The 14,444-nt window shown below is 42.2% G+C and overlaps 1 protein-coding gene across 5 annotated transcripts in view; it reads left to right on the top strand.

Moving 5' to 3' along the window:
* The first annotated feature begins 1,355 nt into the window (after window positions 1-1,355).
* The window catches only part of zswim7 (zinc finger, SWIM-type containing 7), an 88,689-nt gene continuing 75,600 nt past the window's right edge, over window positions 1,356-14,444 (top strand). For 4 of the 5 annotated variants that reach the window (XR_013821196.1, XM_079870578.1, XM_079870580.1 and 1 more), the window contains exons 1-3: window positions 1,384-1,449; window positions 1,994-2,083; window positions 6,275-6,296. Coding sequence is in view for 4 of the 5 variants with exons in the window: in XM_079870578.1 (XP_079726704.1) it covers window positions 2,008-2,083; window positions 6,275-6,296 (98 nt within the window). In the remaining variant the exon portion in view is untranslated. Of the gene's footprint in view, window positions 1,450-1,993; window positions 2,084-6,274; window positions 6,297-14,444 lie in introns of all 5 variants that reach the window. The other variant, XM_079870579.1, reaches the window with a different exon arrangement.

A 14,444-nucleotide genomic window follows, 5' to 3' on the forward strand; every position in this document is an offset into this window, starting at 1 on the left:
GATCAGATATTTAAGCAAATCACAAGTTTTACTTTTCAAAATGTATCACTAAGTAGATAATGCCTATGAATAATACTTTTCATTATATTAATGTTCAAAATATTGCTTCCCAGATAAGTGATTTTCTAGCCTGGCTAACGTCAGACCTATGAGACGTGGTCTGGCAACCACATGTTCATTTTCTCGTATTTGAGCCGTGGTTTACGAATGCCCAGAGCCGTTTATTGGGCGCTACGAATGTCTATCAAATGCGCCTGTACGTAGCTCAAGTCGACCAAAGCGGCGCAACATTGGCGAGCTCGTGCGCACGTCGCGGTCAAAGTTAAAAATAGTTAAACTTTTGCCGCTACGCTCTGTGACGATTATCCGCGTGCCCAATAAAAACGGGGTATCCAAAAGAACGTGGAAATCAAAATGAAAACTCTCTTTTGCTCTGGCCAGCGTAGCGCAAATCGATCTGTATCTGAAGGGCTATATTTTATTTCTCCATAGTTTAATAAACAAACTATTCAGTCAGATAGGTAGGCTATTTGTTGTGAAAGAAATACAGTTACAATTTCAAGTATTTTCAAGCATTTTATCCAAAATTTAAGCACTTTTCAAACCTTGAAAACACAACATCAAATTTAAAAGCATTTTCAAGGATTTCAAGCACCCGTACGGACCCTGATATATGAAGTATATATATCAGTATATCTATATATGTAGTCAGTTAGTATTTAATTTCTTTAAACAAATCAAATTCATGCAATTTTGCTTATAAGGTAAACATATATTTTAGGATGTTTATATATTTTTAATGGAAACAGATAGGCCTTATTTTTTGCAGTGTAAATAATTGTAAGACAAACTGACAAAACATTTTAAAAATAAAACGTGCATATTTGACCGTTTCCTACTATCTGTGTGTCTGTGCACTAAACGAATGATCATGCGCCAAGCACTCCTCGCTCTGGTTAAAACATTAAAATGCAGCATGCCACAGGAAAAGTGCTCAAAAGCAGCGCATCCACTACAAATATTTCTATATAAATGAAAAGCCTACAAAATATTGTAAGCTCTGGATAATGATTTCATGACATTTCAGTGCTTAACTCCATTAATGAGAGTGGCATATTTAATTTTGTGCATATGCAGGCCCCAGAACATTTTCAGTGCAGACATTTTACAGAGAAAATTATGGTATTAAATAATTCAAATTGAAGAAGAAACTTTTCTCCTCAATGGTTTGTTTTATTATTTATAATTTTTTTGAGTAGTTGTTATTATTATTATTATTATTATTATTATTATTATTGGATTTTTATTCTTTTCTTTTTTAAAGGGTTTAAATAAATTGTCCATGCTGTCCAAGTACCATAGGTGGCGGTAAAAACCAACGGTTTGTACGTCTTACAAACTACTGAAGAAGAAGAACGTCAAATGAGTGCTGCGGGAAACAAGAACACGGTAAATATCTTTACTATGTAAACGTTGCACGTTAAATCTTTATATATATATATATATATATATTCAGCAGATATTCGGTCAGTTGATGCTTTTAGAATCGGCCGTGGAATCGTCTCGAAGTTTTTGTTTTAGATACAATGTCTAGATGTTGATTTTATTGGTTGGTTTATTTCAGGTAATTTAGATAATTTAAGATACATTTCCATTGCTTCTCAAACCTTCCCCAACACTGCACATTTTGTACAGACCACTCACCTGCTCATTAGAGCAAAATATGCAGTGGTGGAGACCCCAGGTCAGGACAGGTTTGAGAAGCACCTTACTAGAGAGGACATACTAAATATGAACACTTCTAGTAGTTGTTAACTCCTGTAATTATCTCCACATTACAGTTTTGCAAGAGAAATAAGATTCTAAAGACAAGTAATTACATAGTATACTAACGTTATATAATATAAATAATTACAGATCCCAATGAAAAGCTTTCAAAATTGAAAATCATTTACTGGCTTTATTATACAATGACAAATTAAACGTGTTTTAGTTTTCAGGTACATTATGGACTCATCTCTGCTTTCTGTTGCTGAGCAGCTTTTGAAAGACCTTCAGAGAACTTACTCTGAGACGAATAAGGGTAAGTCTTAAGCTCAAGCTCACTGATATCAAGTCAGCTGGATGAAGCCATTGACTGATGAAACATATTAAGTAACAGAAACACTGACAGTTCACTAGACAACTAGTCAACATACATAGTACTACACAATAAGCTGATCACAGACACACACAGACAGTGTACAGAAGTCTCTGATCACAAGTGTACATAATGTGCATATATTGTGATTTTTTTTTCTAATAAAATTCTTTACAAATGATAATATCAAATTAAATTGTGTAACAAGTCGAGGGGATAATTTTCAGTTCATAATTACAATACAAATATGAGTTTTACAGTATTTGGATAGTAGCTTTAGTATTTGGTATGATAATCATGTGCTCAGCACAATTTGATATGGTTCCAAAGAGCAACTTGTGCTTCACTTTTGACCTAAAACATCTAGACCCTAAAATTTCAGTTTATTTCTAGGTAAAAGATTTTCAGTGTGGTCTTAGACATAAACATAGCTAATAATAAATAAGTATCAAGTGAACAGTGAAGTTAGTGAACTTTAACAATAACATTTTGATTCTTTAGTTTAGAAGACAAGAGAGTAGCAATAGCTGCAATTTCTAATACTGACACAGGGTAGCGCACTAATAGCATGGTCTATCAGACAGCAGCATGTCTTTCAAGCACAACTGCTGCAGTTCACAACTGCTTAAAACAGCTAACATGTACTGTGGGGTTGTTTTAATGTGTGTCGTATGGCCTATGGTATTGAGGTTTCCTTTAATATAACATTCAAAATATAGGGACTTCGGTTCAAATATGTCCTAAAGCATCATGTTCCTCAGAACCTAATGACAATTTGAATCCTTGTATTAAATGTGTCAGAATGTCAATAAGCTCATAAGACTTTTTGTGAAACCCTTATGTGTGTGCAGACAAGACCTAATGCAGAACATCTGGATAAGAGTAATGACATTATTCTGCTGGAATTTTGATGTCAAGCAATGCCAGAGAGAAATATCTAGGGAGGATGATTAGAGGAGTAATGATCGCTGTAGTGTGTTTGAGATTGAGATGTAGTTTCAATTTAAATTTGTTTTGTTCTTCAATTTGTTCTTTCTCCAGAGAACATTGGTGACCAAAATAAACAACCAAATTAGGATGTTTTGGATGACTGATAATTGATTATTGTTACTATGTTTAACATGTACTCAGGGTTTTTCCTGGCTTAAAATGAGGCGGAGGTGGTAAAATCCTAATAATGTATTTTAATAATAAGATAATTAAATTTGTATTTTTTGTAGATCATCATATAGCCTAATGTGTTTCCCACATTATTTTTGTGGGTGGAGCTTGGTACCTCTAGGGGGGTCCGGGGGCATGCCCCCCCCCCCCCCCCGTAAGAAAATTGTGTACATTTTAAAGATAAATTCATTAATCTGGTGCACTTTGAGTCACCCGAATCCACTGTTAAAAATAAATAATCCACCCGCAAACCGCCCATATTCTTTGATTTAGATATCTGCATCTGATCATCACATTACAATTATTCAAATTCTTTGTGTTAAGCATGATAATATGGTAACATATCACACTGAAGTAGGCTGATTTAAAATGAACATTTATTTAAAATAAAATTTCTTCTTTTGGCAAAATTTCCTTAATAGCCTAATTTCGGCTTTATACTCCCTTCAAACTTAAATTGTCAATGTTTCATTACATCACTGTTTGAAAACACTAATGTTTTGTACCTTTTATAAAGGGCATTTCCCCCCTAATTTTATTAAATGTGCTCCATCTTTAATTTCAAATTCTTAAATTTGATCAATATATTCAATTAAAATAAGAAGACACTAGGCTGTTACCAATCAAATTAAATAATTTACATTGAAAAATTATAACTGTATTAAATTAGATTATTTTAATCTAATTTTAAAAGTCTTTGACTCAACCGATTCGTTCAAAACGATGAATCATTCAGTAGCAACAAGTGTTGCTGTGAGATGCGCTATGGTGACCTTTGTTTGGAACTATTTTCGCTGCTGAAACAGAACAAAAACAGTCATTGCGTCTAAAATGTTAGTGACTTAATTTTAACTAGCCTATTTGTTTGTTGAACTGTTATGAAATCAGTCTCGGTTTCAATCTTGATCGCATTCAGGAAAACAGCTCTCTGGTCGTGTGTTGCCTAGTGTAACGGTCACCAGCTGGAGTGCCCTTGAAAGCCACCAGAGGGCACTCCACACCAGACTATCATGATTCACTCACAACTACATTTCCCATAATTCACTGCCCGGACTCATCATCCCTGATTATCACATTCACCTGTGTCTCATTATATTGTTTAGTTCACCCTATATAAGCCTGGTTCACCTCATTATTCCCTGCGAAGTCTTGTACGTTATTCCACTGCATTTCTGAGCATTTCCTTTGTTGTCGTTATTCCTGGTTCTTGATCTCTGCCCGTGTCCTGGTTTTCCTGTTTTTGCCTCACCCTCTGGATTTGTCTTTTTGTTGGATTGCCTGCCTGTGTATGACCTTTGCCTGGATTTTGACTGCGATTCTGAATAACACTTTAAATAAACTGGCTGCATTTGGATCCTCAACCTTCGTGTCTCGGAGCAGTTCATAACACCTAGGCTATGTTTTTCTTAACTATAATATGTTATAAATAACTGCGCGAGCCTCAACAGTGCAACATTGATACCTTCAGTACATTAGGTAGGCCTATATTATTATCAACTATAGTCTATTAATCGCCACTTACATTAAATGAAATAAAACAGAATCATCCTCATGTTTTCGGTGATTCCCTAGTTATCTTTTATTTTTATATTAAAATTTGTTTTAATCAGGGCATTTGTCCGGTTGGGCAAGTAGTAGGCCTACAATTCTCTCTCACTTTTCCCTAAAAAAAAAAAAGAAAAGAAAAAACACACGTGTCCCGGACACAGTCTATGGTCCCTGACAAGCGTTACTCGAGCCCTAATATGCTTTCCTTTATTGGTTTTCCCTGAAGAGAATTACGTTGATGAAAACGAAAGTTAAAGACACGCACGTTCATTGCGTTTTACCGTGATGAGAGTTCCATCATCCATGTCTTCACTCAACACATTATAATGATTTATCTGTCATCCACCCTCGATTAATTGGAATGGAATATTTGTATTACTTGGCCCGCAAGACCCGCGGATTATCCGCAATCCGTGCAGCACTATACGGTTTGAGAATGGACACAAGCGGTAACAGCAACAGAACCATCACGGTGGGAAAAGTGTATCTGACCATGTGACTGTCTGTCCGAGTTTTGCCGAGAGCCGGAGGCGGCACGAAATTTGACGGAGGCGGCTGCCTCATAATTCTCCATGCAGGAAAAACCCTGGTACTTAACTATTAAGTAGTTATTTTTTCCAAATGTTGTATTTCATTTACCCATGCACTGGCTGTCCAGAGTTTAGAATAATTAAGATTTTTTTTAATGTTTTTGAAAGAAGTCTCTTATACTCACCAAGGCTGAATTTATTTGATAAAAAATACAGTTAACAGTAATATTGTGACATATTATTAATGTATTTTAAAATGTAATTTGTGACCGCAAAACTGAATTCTCAGCAGCCAATTCAGTCTTCAGTGTCACATGATTCTTCAGAAACCATTGTAATTTGCTAGTTTTTGGTTTTTGTGGAAACTAATTTTTTCCCGGATTCTTTGATGAATAGAAAGTTCAATGCACAGCATTTATTTGAGATGGAAATATTTTGTAACATATGAGTATACATATGAATCAATTTAATACGTCCTTGAATTTCTATTGTCCTAAACATTTGAATGATAGTTTATCATGAAGTAGCACTACTGTTTTCAACATTGATAATAATAAGAAATGTTTCTTAAGAACCAAGTCAGCATATTAGAATAATTTCTGAAAAATCATGTGACGCTGCTGAAAATATATTTTAAAATGTCTTTTATTCCTTTTATTCCAGTTGTTTTAAGTTCAATATCACAATATCACAGTTTTTATTGTATTTCAAATAAATGCAGTCTTGGTGAGCAGAAGAAACTATCTAGTCTAAGAGACTAATCTAAATTATTCCAAACTTTTGGCCACCAGTTTATGTTGCTTTTGTGCTTTAATATCACGCTTGGTGCATTTACATTTCTCAGGTTTATAAAACTTTAACCAGTATATCTCTTTTTTCCCCCTCTTTCGTATAGTACCAGATGACCTACTGATAGCGTAAGTAAAAATTGTTTATCCTCCTCTTCCTCTTAAGTTACATTTACAATATTATAAGGTTTGGCCTTAAACTACAGACTGGTAAATATGTTGGATGCTCTTGACCCTTTGAGTTGAGAAAAGTCAATTGTTGACCTTTGTGTTATTCCACACTGAACACTGTGCAGAAACCAGCTTGTACCTCTTAACTACCGAATGTACTCGGCACAGGCTTTTTCAAGAACACACGCATGTCTTTACATCACTCTCTTTACAGACGTCATTGTCTGAATAAATCATGACTTTAAAAGCGTCCTCAAACCCACAATGATAGTCATCAGGCCACTACAGAGAGAAGCACTAAACCAGAGTAATTACTCTTCTGGGATGTAATGTGGGAATCACATTCCTCCATAAATATTTGTTCACAGATCAGCACTTTTTGCTTTATTGGGTGATTGATTGTGGTTTTAGTGTCATCACGCCATATGTTCGCTTATGTATGCTTCTCTACGATTAGAATGTAGTGGATACATTTCAGATGATGCAATTTCAGGACCAGATTGGCTCACAAGGTAAATGTTCTCCGTTTTTTTTTTTTTTTTTTTTTTTGTGAAGACAGGAAACAGCCCATGCTTTGGGTTAAAAGTTAGTGCTGAGGTTTGTTGCCTCAGCTTCCTGTGTTCTTGTCAGACTTATCTCACCCAGCATGGTTTTCTGTTGGTAGAGACAGAAAACGGCCTGCTTTAAAACACACTTTGGAGCGGTTTACTTGTGGTGAGATTGAGAAAGCAATCCAACCCAATGAACCAGGCTTTATCACAGTGTTTGATGAGTTTTTACTTGCGTTGCGTGAAAAGCAATGAATCGTGGGTTCACCAGGAGCAAACACAAAAAATGCTTTTTTGAAATTTAGGGATGTCCAGATTTGGTTTGGGGATTGGTTTGGGGATTGGTTTGGGGATTTGTTTTTTATGACCCTACAAGTTTGATGAAACCATCAAAATATGAGTATTTTTGAATATTTTAAATATGAGGAAAGAACAAAACGCCAAACTTGTTTAAGGTATTTCTGACAAGGTATTTATCTGACAACTTTTTATTTGGCCAAAAAAGGGGTAAACTGCAGCTACAGTTTTTTATTTTACTATGCAAAAAATACATAGAAAAAGAAAAAGCTCACAGGAAAAAGCATACATTGAGTGCAACATAATCAGGTATTTATATTTCTTTGGTTCTCTCATTTTTGCACGTTCATAATGTTCTTGTATTACAGCCTGGCCAAAAATGATGTCCACACAGTTTTCATTTCATTATCACAAATAAAACAATTGCCTTCAAGCACAACTATGGAATATGCTTACAAAATATTTTTGAGATTTTAAAAAAAGGGTGAAGATGTCAATTTTCCTAGGCCGGACATCACTTTTGGCCACTACTGTATTTAGGAACAACTGTCCAAAACGATTAAAATACAGACGAAGGCTTGATTCATGCTCAAAATGACAAAGTAATATAATGACAGCTACAAACAATAGAGGGTTCCCACAGGAAGTGTCCCACCCTCAGCCAGACTGAGTGGTAAAAAAGCCTGCTGCATGACTGGATTTAATAGGGGAAACTGCGAAAACACAAGTAAAATGAACGATTATCAGTTTAAACTAAAGGTTGGACTCGATATGGTGTTCCTTACAACTTTCCAAAGATTTGCTAAATTTGCTTGTGAACGTTTTATGTAAATACAATATAGGTAGGTCTAAATCCGGGTGATCAGTTCTATCAATATCAGATATATCATTTTATTGTCTAGCCCTAAAACGTATATATTTTTTTTGTCAGTTTATTTAAAAACATCTAATTATGCAGAATATATGATGGTAAATATTTAATTGATGAGTTGTCAATACATTCACGCTAAAAAAAACAATGCTGCCGCTCAGTCTTTCTGCCTCACAGTGGGTGTAACCACAGTCACTCCAGCCGACGGTGACGTCACGCACATACCCTCTATAAGCCCGCAAAGGTGTTGTTTACCCATCCGGATGGATTACTACGGTGGCCGAGAGAGCTCAACGCGCTGCAACTGAAGAAAATGCATGCAAATAGAAAAACACCCGCAAATTAAAAAAACATCTTCATCAGTTTCACAACAAATGTATGCTCCAAATATTCACAGCACAACCAAATACAGAAACGCGGTGCAAAAGTTCACAACACAACCAAATACAGAAACGCACTGCAAAAGTTCACAACACAACCAAATACAGAAACGCGCTGCAAACAGCACCACAACGGAAATGTTGCCAGATGACCCCAATAAGCGACGAACCCGGCTGGGACATGCTTACAGCTCAAAGTCTACTTTATTTTATTATTATTATTTTATTTTTTTGCAAAACATACTGAGATGACATACAATTTTGTATACAATATAAAACATGTATTAATAATATGTTCAATGTCATCAGAATACTGAGAAAATAAATAAATATAAAAGATAGAGAAAAAGAACATGAGGGAAAAGATCTTAATCTGTACATCTGTTACATTGTACAAATTTTGTCATATTATGTTTAAATAAGTTTCATAAGAAATGTTAGGTACTGCAGGGTCCAAATATGAGATGGCAAGTTTTAAAGTTGAGACACTCACACACAGATATATAACGCATATTTTAAAATTGAAAACTTTTAACTTTTTTTGTATAAAATATTTATTTATTTGCAACAGTTATGTTAACAGCAGTAATAAGAGAGTTCTGGTAATAACAGCTATTCAGCTGATGGACATGTGCTGCGTTGTCATGGGAACATCCCAGGTGAAAATAATGAGGAAATTACGTTGTCTTTCATTGCTCCCTTCATCAAGTGTGTCCCAAACGGCTACATAATGACACACAAGTGGCCTGCTCACTCCAAAGTCCCCACTTCAAGGGCTCTGCCATCTGCCCTTTGAATGGAGTAGGACATAGGGTTGCTCACGAGCAATAAGCATGTCACAGCCGGGTTCGTCACTTATTGGGGTCCCCTGGAAACATTTCCATTGTGGTCTGTGCTATTTGAAGTGCGTTTCTGTATTTGGTTATGTTGTGAACTTTTGCAGCGCGTTTCTGTATTTGGTTGTGTTGTGAAGTTTTGTAGCACGTTTCTGTATTTGGTTGTGTTGTGAAAAATTAGGGGTGTAACGATATCAATGTGTAATCAATATATCACGGTACAAACAGATTTGCTGAACAACGCACATACTGCAATTCTGTAACATTTGTAAAACTGAAGTTCTAATGTATGTGTATGCGTGACAACATGAGGGTGAGTAAATAAAGACAGACTTCTCTTACGAGAGGTTCTCTCGTATTGCGTAAGTATAGCTTACGCTACGGGAAAGTCTTCTTTCTTCGAGATCTGAAGCCAAAAATTATCCTTAATTTTGTATTCATTGTCAACGCAGTGCGGCAGCCAGCAGACCAAGGCAGGCTGTATAAGCGTGCTCATTGGCTGCTCGGCGGCAACTGCTTAAGCCTATCAGTGAGCCTCGTGGAACGTGGCCTCCAATGAGGGCGCTTTGCGCCCTCCACACCCTTCTAACCGTCAAGATGGGTGTGGCCAGTGTGTATATAACGAGAGCTCACAGGCTGAATATTTGATTTTCTTGTCTTCAGCGAAGCTCTTCGCATCGCTGGATCTTGAGAGCCGCCGCCGTTGAAACCAGCGACCAGCAAGCCTAGGACACCTTTTATTACTGCTGTGTGTGCTCGCCCTGCGACACACACTATCTCTCACTGTTCTAAAAGAGCACGAGTTTTTGTCAAAACGCCTCGTTTTTTTCCTGCGGCTCGTGCCGCGCCCCGCTCAGCAACGGAGACCGCCACCTCTTCTGCGCTCTCTGCCTGGGCCGCGAGCACGCCGCCACCGCACTCTCTACGGGCGGCTGCCCCGAGTGCGAAGAACTTTCAATGTCGACCCTGCGGGCTCGACTTGAAGTTTTCGACCAAGCTGTCGGTCCGCCTGTCCCTGCCGGGCCACGCAATAGGAAGCGCCGCTCGCAGAGACCACCGGAGACTGATATGACTGAGGAGCTCGCCGGAACCTCTCCCTCGAGCTTCTCTCTCGCTCTCTCCGCCCCCCCTCCCGGCCGCTCAACCGCCGGCTCTCGCCCACGCCGCCGCCGTGTCAGGGGATGAGGCGAATGAGATAGACACCCTCCCTCTGTTCGAGCCGCGCTACTGCGCCGCTCACAAGGGATGGCAGAAGTGGACGGTCTCGGAGCGAGCTTCCTCTCCCTCTGTTCGAGCCGCGCAAACTGCGCCGCTCACAAGGGATGGCAGAAACGGACGGTCCCAGAGCTCTCTTTACGTTACAAGAAAGCTACTTCGTTCTCGCGTGGACCTACCTCAATTTCTCACACATTTCTCAGTCCCCTCTTAAGTTCAGGCGACTGGAATTGTTCATATTGCAGTATACGAGCCTGTTATAAATACACGCATGCCTGCAAGCAAACGCCGTCACAAGACATGACGCTGTTATATGCCCGCTCTAACCTACAGCTAATGTGTTCTCCCCTGTGGCTCAGTGGCAGAATCTTAGGCTTTTGCGCCAGAGACCCGGGTTCGATCCCGGCTCTCGCGGCAGATAAAAATGTATGCTGTTCGCTTCTCCAAGCTCGCGGCCAGTTTTTCTTACATACAGAAAGCGAACCCGCACTCCCCCTTGTTGGGCCGCGCAGATTGCGCCGTTCACAAGGGATGACAGAGCGGACGGTCACGAGCAACGTTCAGCGCGCGCGCCTCACTCACCGGCGAAAAGAGGAGAGAGAGTGTTTTCGTCCCGCTGTGGCCGGACAAACCCCCAATTCTCAAACATTTCTCAGTCCCCTCTTAAGTTCAGGCGGCTGGAAATATTACTATTGCAGTAAACAAGCCTGTTTTTAATACACGCACGACTGCAAACAAACATGAGGTCGTACTCTTATATGCTCGCGCTAACCAAAACCTAATGTGTTCTCCCCTGTAGCCCAGTGGCAGAATCATAGGCTGTAACGCTAGAGACCCATGTTCGAGCCCAGCTCTCGCGGCAGATGACATTTTTTACTGTTCGCTTCTCCGAGCTCGCGGCCAGCTTTTATTACATACAGAAAGCGAACCCGCCTCTCGCACCACTCGCACCACATGGTGCTCGATTATTTATGAGCGTCTATACACGAGGGAAGAAAAGACGGTTAAGTCCCGCTGCGGCTGGACCACCTTCAAAGCTTCATGCTCTGTCAGTCCCCGTTGCCATGGCTACTGCAGATGTTTACCTCGCAGCCAACGAACCGGTATATCTACCCGCTCGCCTGCGCGCAACCACCGTTCTCACGCCGACCCAGAGAAATCTCAAATGAGCATAATGTCCGGTTGCACGGCTCACGCCGTATGTGTTTCAAATGCAGTGAATGTGCCCACGTTTCCGTGTTCACCCCTGCACACAAGCACTATAAATCCCGTGTCTCTCACAGAGCCCACTCTCATAAAGTAGGCAGAAGCCGCTCGAGTGTTAAAAGTAGGTCACGTGTCCACCTCACCGTGCCCACACCTACTCACTGCCCGCTCTGTCACGGCCTCTCACGACCGGTCATGTTTTAAATGTAAATCCTGTGCCCGCCCTCGAGCGCTCACACATACTAACGAACATTTCGCCCCCGACGCCGCCCTCGCGCGTCGCGCCTCACACTATATGTTGCCCGTCCAAGCCACCGGGACACTGTGTGTAAAACGGCCAGCTATCGCTGTGTGCGATCCGCCGTATCTAAGCACCGAGAGCGCGCGCGCTGCGCCTGCCCCTCCGTTTCGAGCTCTCGAGCCCGCGATGCGCGGTGATCAGAGCCCGGAGGCCATTCTGCCCCTGGCTGCACACGCGAAAGCGTGGGAAGCTATTCCAGGTGCGTCAGAATGGGTGCTGAGCACAGTAAAACAGGGCTATACTCTGCAGTTCGCTCGCCGCCCTCCGCGCTTTCAAGCGCGTATCGAGACCAGAGTGAATGGGGAAGTAGCACATCTACTTCGAGCAGAAATAGCTACACTTCTGTGCAAAGGGGCTATAGAACCGGTTTCCCCTTCTATGAGCGAGTCGGGCTTTTACAGCCGTTATTTCCTCGTTCCCAAGAAGGACGGAACTGTCAGACCAATTTTGGATCTGAGACGTTTGAACAAGGCTCTTATGAGAAGACCGTTCAAAATGCTCACAACCAGGCAAATTCTCGCGCAAATTCGCCCGAGGGACTGGTTTATATCTCTCGATCTAAAAGATGCGTACTTTCAGATCCAGATAATACCCCGTCACAGGCCATTCTTGAGATTCGCCTTCGACGGTCAGGTATATCAGTACACCATCCTCGCCCACGGAACAGTGCTTCTAAGCCACCCGGACAGCCTGGGGCTCACGGTCAACTGGACCAAGAGCTCATTAGTGCCCAGTCAATCAACCTCTTTTCTGGGTTTGGATCTGGACACTGTGGCAATGACGGCCCGCCTGTCGACACAGCGCGCGCGTGCTGCATTCGACACCTGGCCGAGTCCTTCCAGCTGGGCAGCACCGCACCTCTCAAGACATTTCAGAGGATGCTGGGTTGTATGGCTTCAGCTGGGCCTGTTACGTATGCGCCCGCTACAACGCTGGCTGAATGTCCAAGTGCCTCACAGAGCCTGGGCTTCCGGCGGCATTCGAATCAGAGTGACTCAGAGCTGCGTTTCAGCACTGAAGCCCTGGTTAGTGGCCGACTGGTACCAGCGGGGAGTGACAATGGGAGCCATCTCACACCGCAAAGTTATCTCGACGGACGCTTCCACCTCAGGTTGGGGCGCTCTTTTCGAGGGCAAACCGGTTTTTGGCCTGTGGTCAGACCAGGAGAAATGCCTCCACATAAACTGTTTGGGGATGATAGCGGTCGAGAACGCGCTCAAGCGCTTCCTCCCATTCATACAGGATCACCATGTGCTAGTCCGCTCGGACAACATGTCCGTGGTATCCTATGTGAACCGACAGGGCGGTGTCAGATCCAGGAACCTGTGCAAGCTGACAGAACGCCTTCTCGTGTGGGCTCACCGCTCGTTGCGCTCGCTGAGAGCCGCGCACGTGCCGGGCCACCTGAATGTCGGTCCAGACAGACTGTCCAGAGACAACATTCCCCCGGGAGAATGGTCCCTGCACCCCCAGACAGTCCAGTCTCTCTGGCGCCTATTCGGCAGAGCAGAGTTCGACCTCTTTGCGTCGAGAGACAACACTCACTGCCCGAAATTTTTCTCGAAAAGCGAGGACGCGCTATCCCAGACTTGGCCCAGCCTCCCGCTGTACGCTTTTCCCCCAATCTCCCTGTTACCACAAGTCATTTCGAGGATCAGGGAAACGCACCACCCAGTGCTTCTTTTAGCCCCGCGTTGGGAGAACCAAATCTGGTACCCACAGCTAGTGAGGCTGTCGCACTCATCCCCATGGCCGATCCCGGTGAGAAAGGATCTCCTCTCTCAAGCCGGTGGATCGATCTGGCATCCCCATCCAGAACGATGGTCTCTGCATGCATGGGTAATCAACGGATACCCGTTGACCTGCCAGAAGGGGTCGTGAACACGATCACGCAGTCTAGAGCCCCCTCCACGAGACGGCTCTACGCGTCTAAATGGTCGGTGTTTTCTAAATAGTGCACTACTAAGAGCTTGGATCCACGTGCATGTGGGGTCCCGCGGGTGCTCTCCTTCCTACAAGAGCTGTTGGACAAGGGCAGGTCCCCTTCCACGCTCAAAGTGTATGTGGCGGCTATTGCAGCGTTCGCTGAGACGACGCGCGGCCGGGCAATAGGAAGGAACGAGCTCATTATCCGCTTCCTCAGAGGAGCTAGACAGATGAATCCCCCGCGGCCCCCCTCGGTTCCTATTTGGGATCTGTCCTTGGTCCTGGAGGCCCTGAAGGCTTTTCCCTTTGAACCGCTTGAATCCGTGGATTTAAAGTACCTGTCGCTCAAAACCGTTTTCCTGATAGCTCTGTCTTCAGTAAAACGCGTGGGGGATTTGCACGCGCTATCTGTTAGCCCTGCATGTCTTGAGTTCGGACCGAACGACTCGAAAGTCATTCTCAGACCGAGACACGGTTACGTCCCCAAAGCGATTGGAACCCCTTTTAGGGCACAAATAATTTCCCT

The sequence above is a fragment of the Squalius cephalus genome (assembly GCF_949319135.1).
Source record: "Squalius cephalus genome assembly, chromosome: 5".
Lineage (NCBI taxonomy): Eukaryota > Metazoa > Chordata > Actinopteri > Cypriniformes > Leuciscidae > Squalius > Squalius cephalus.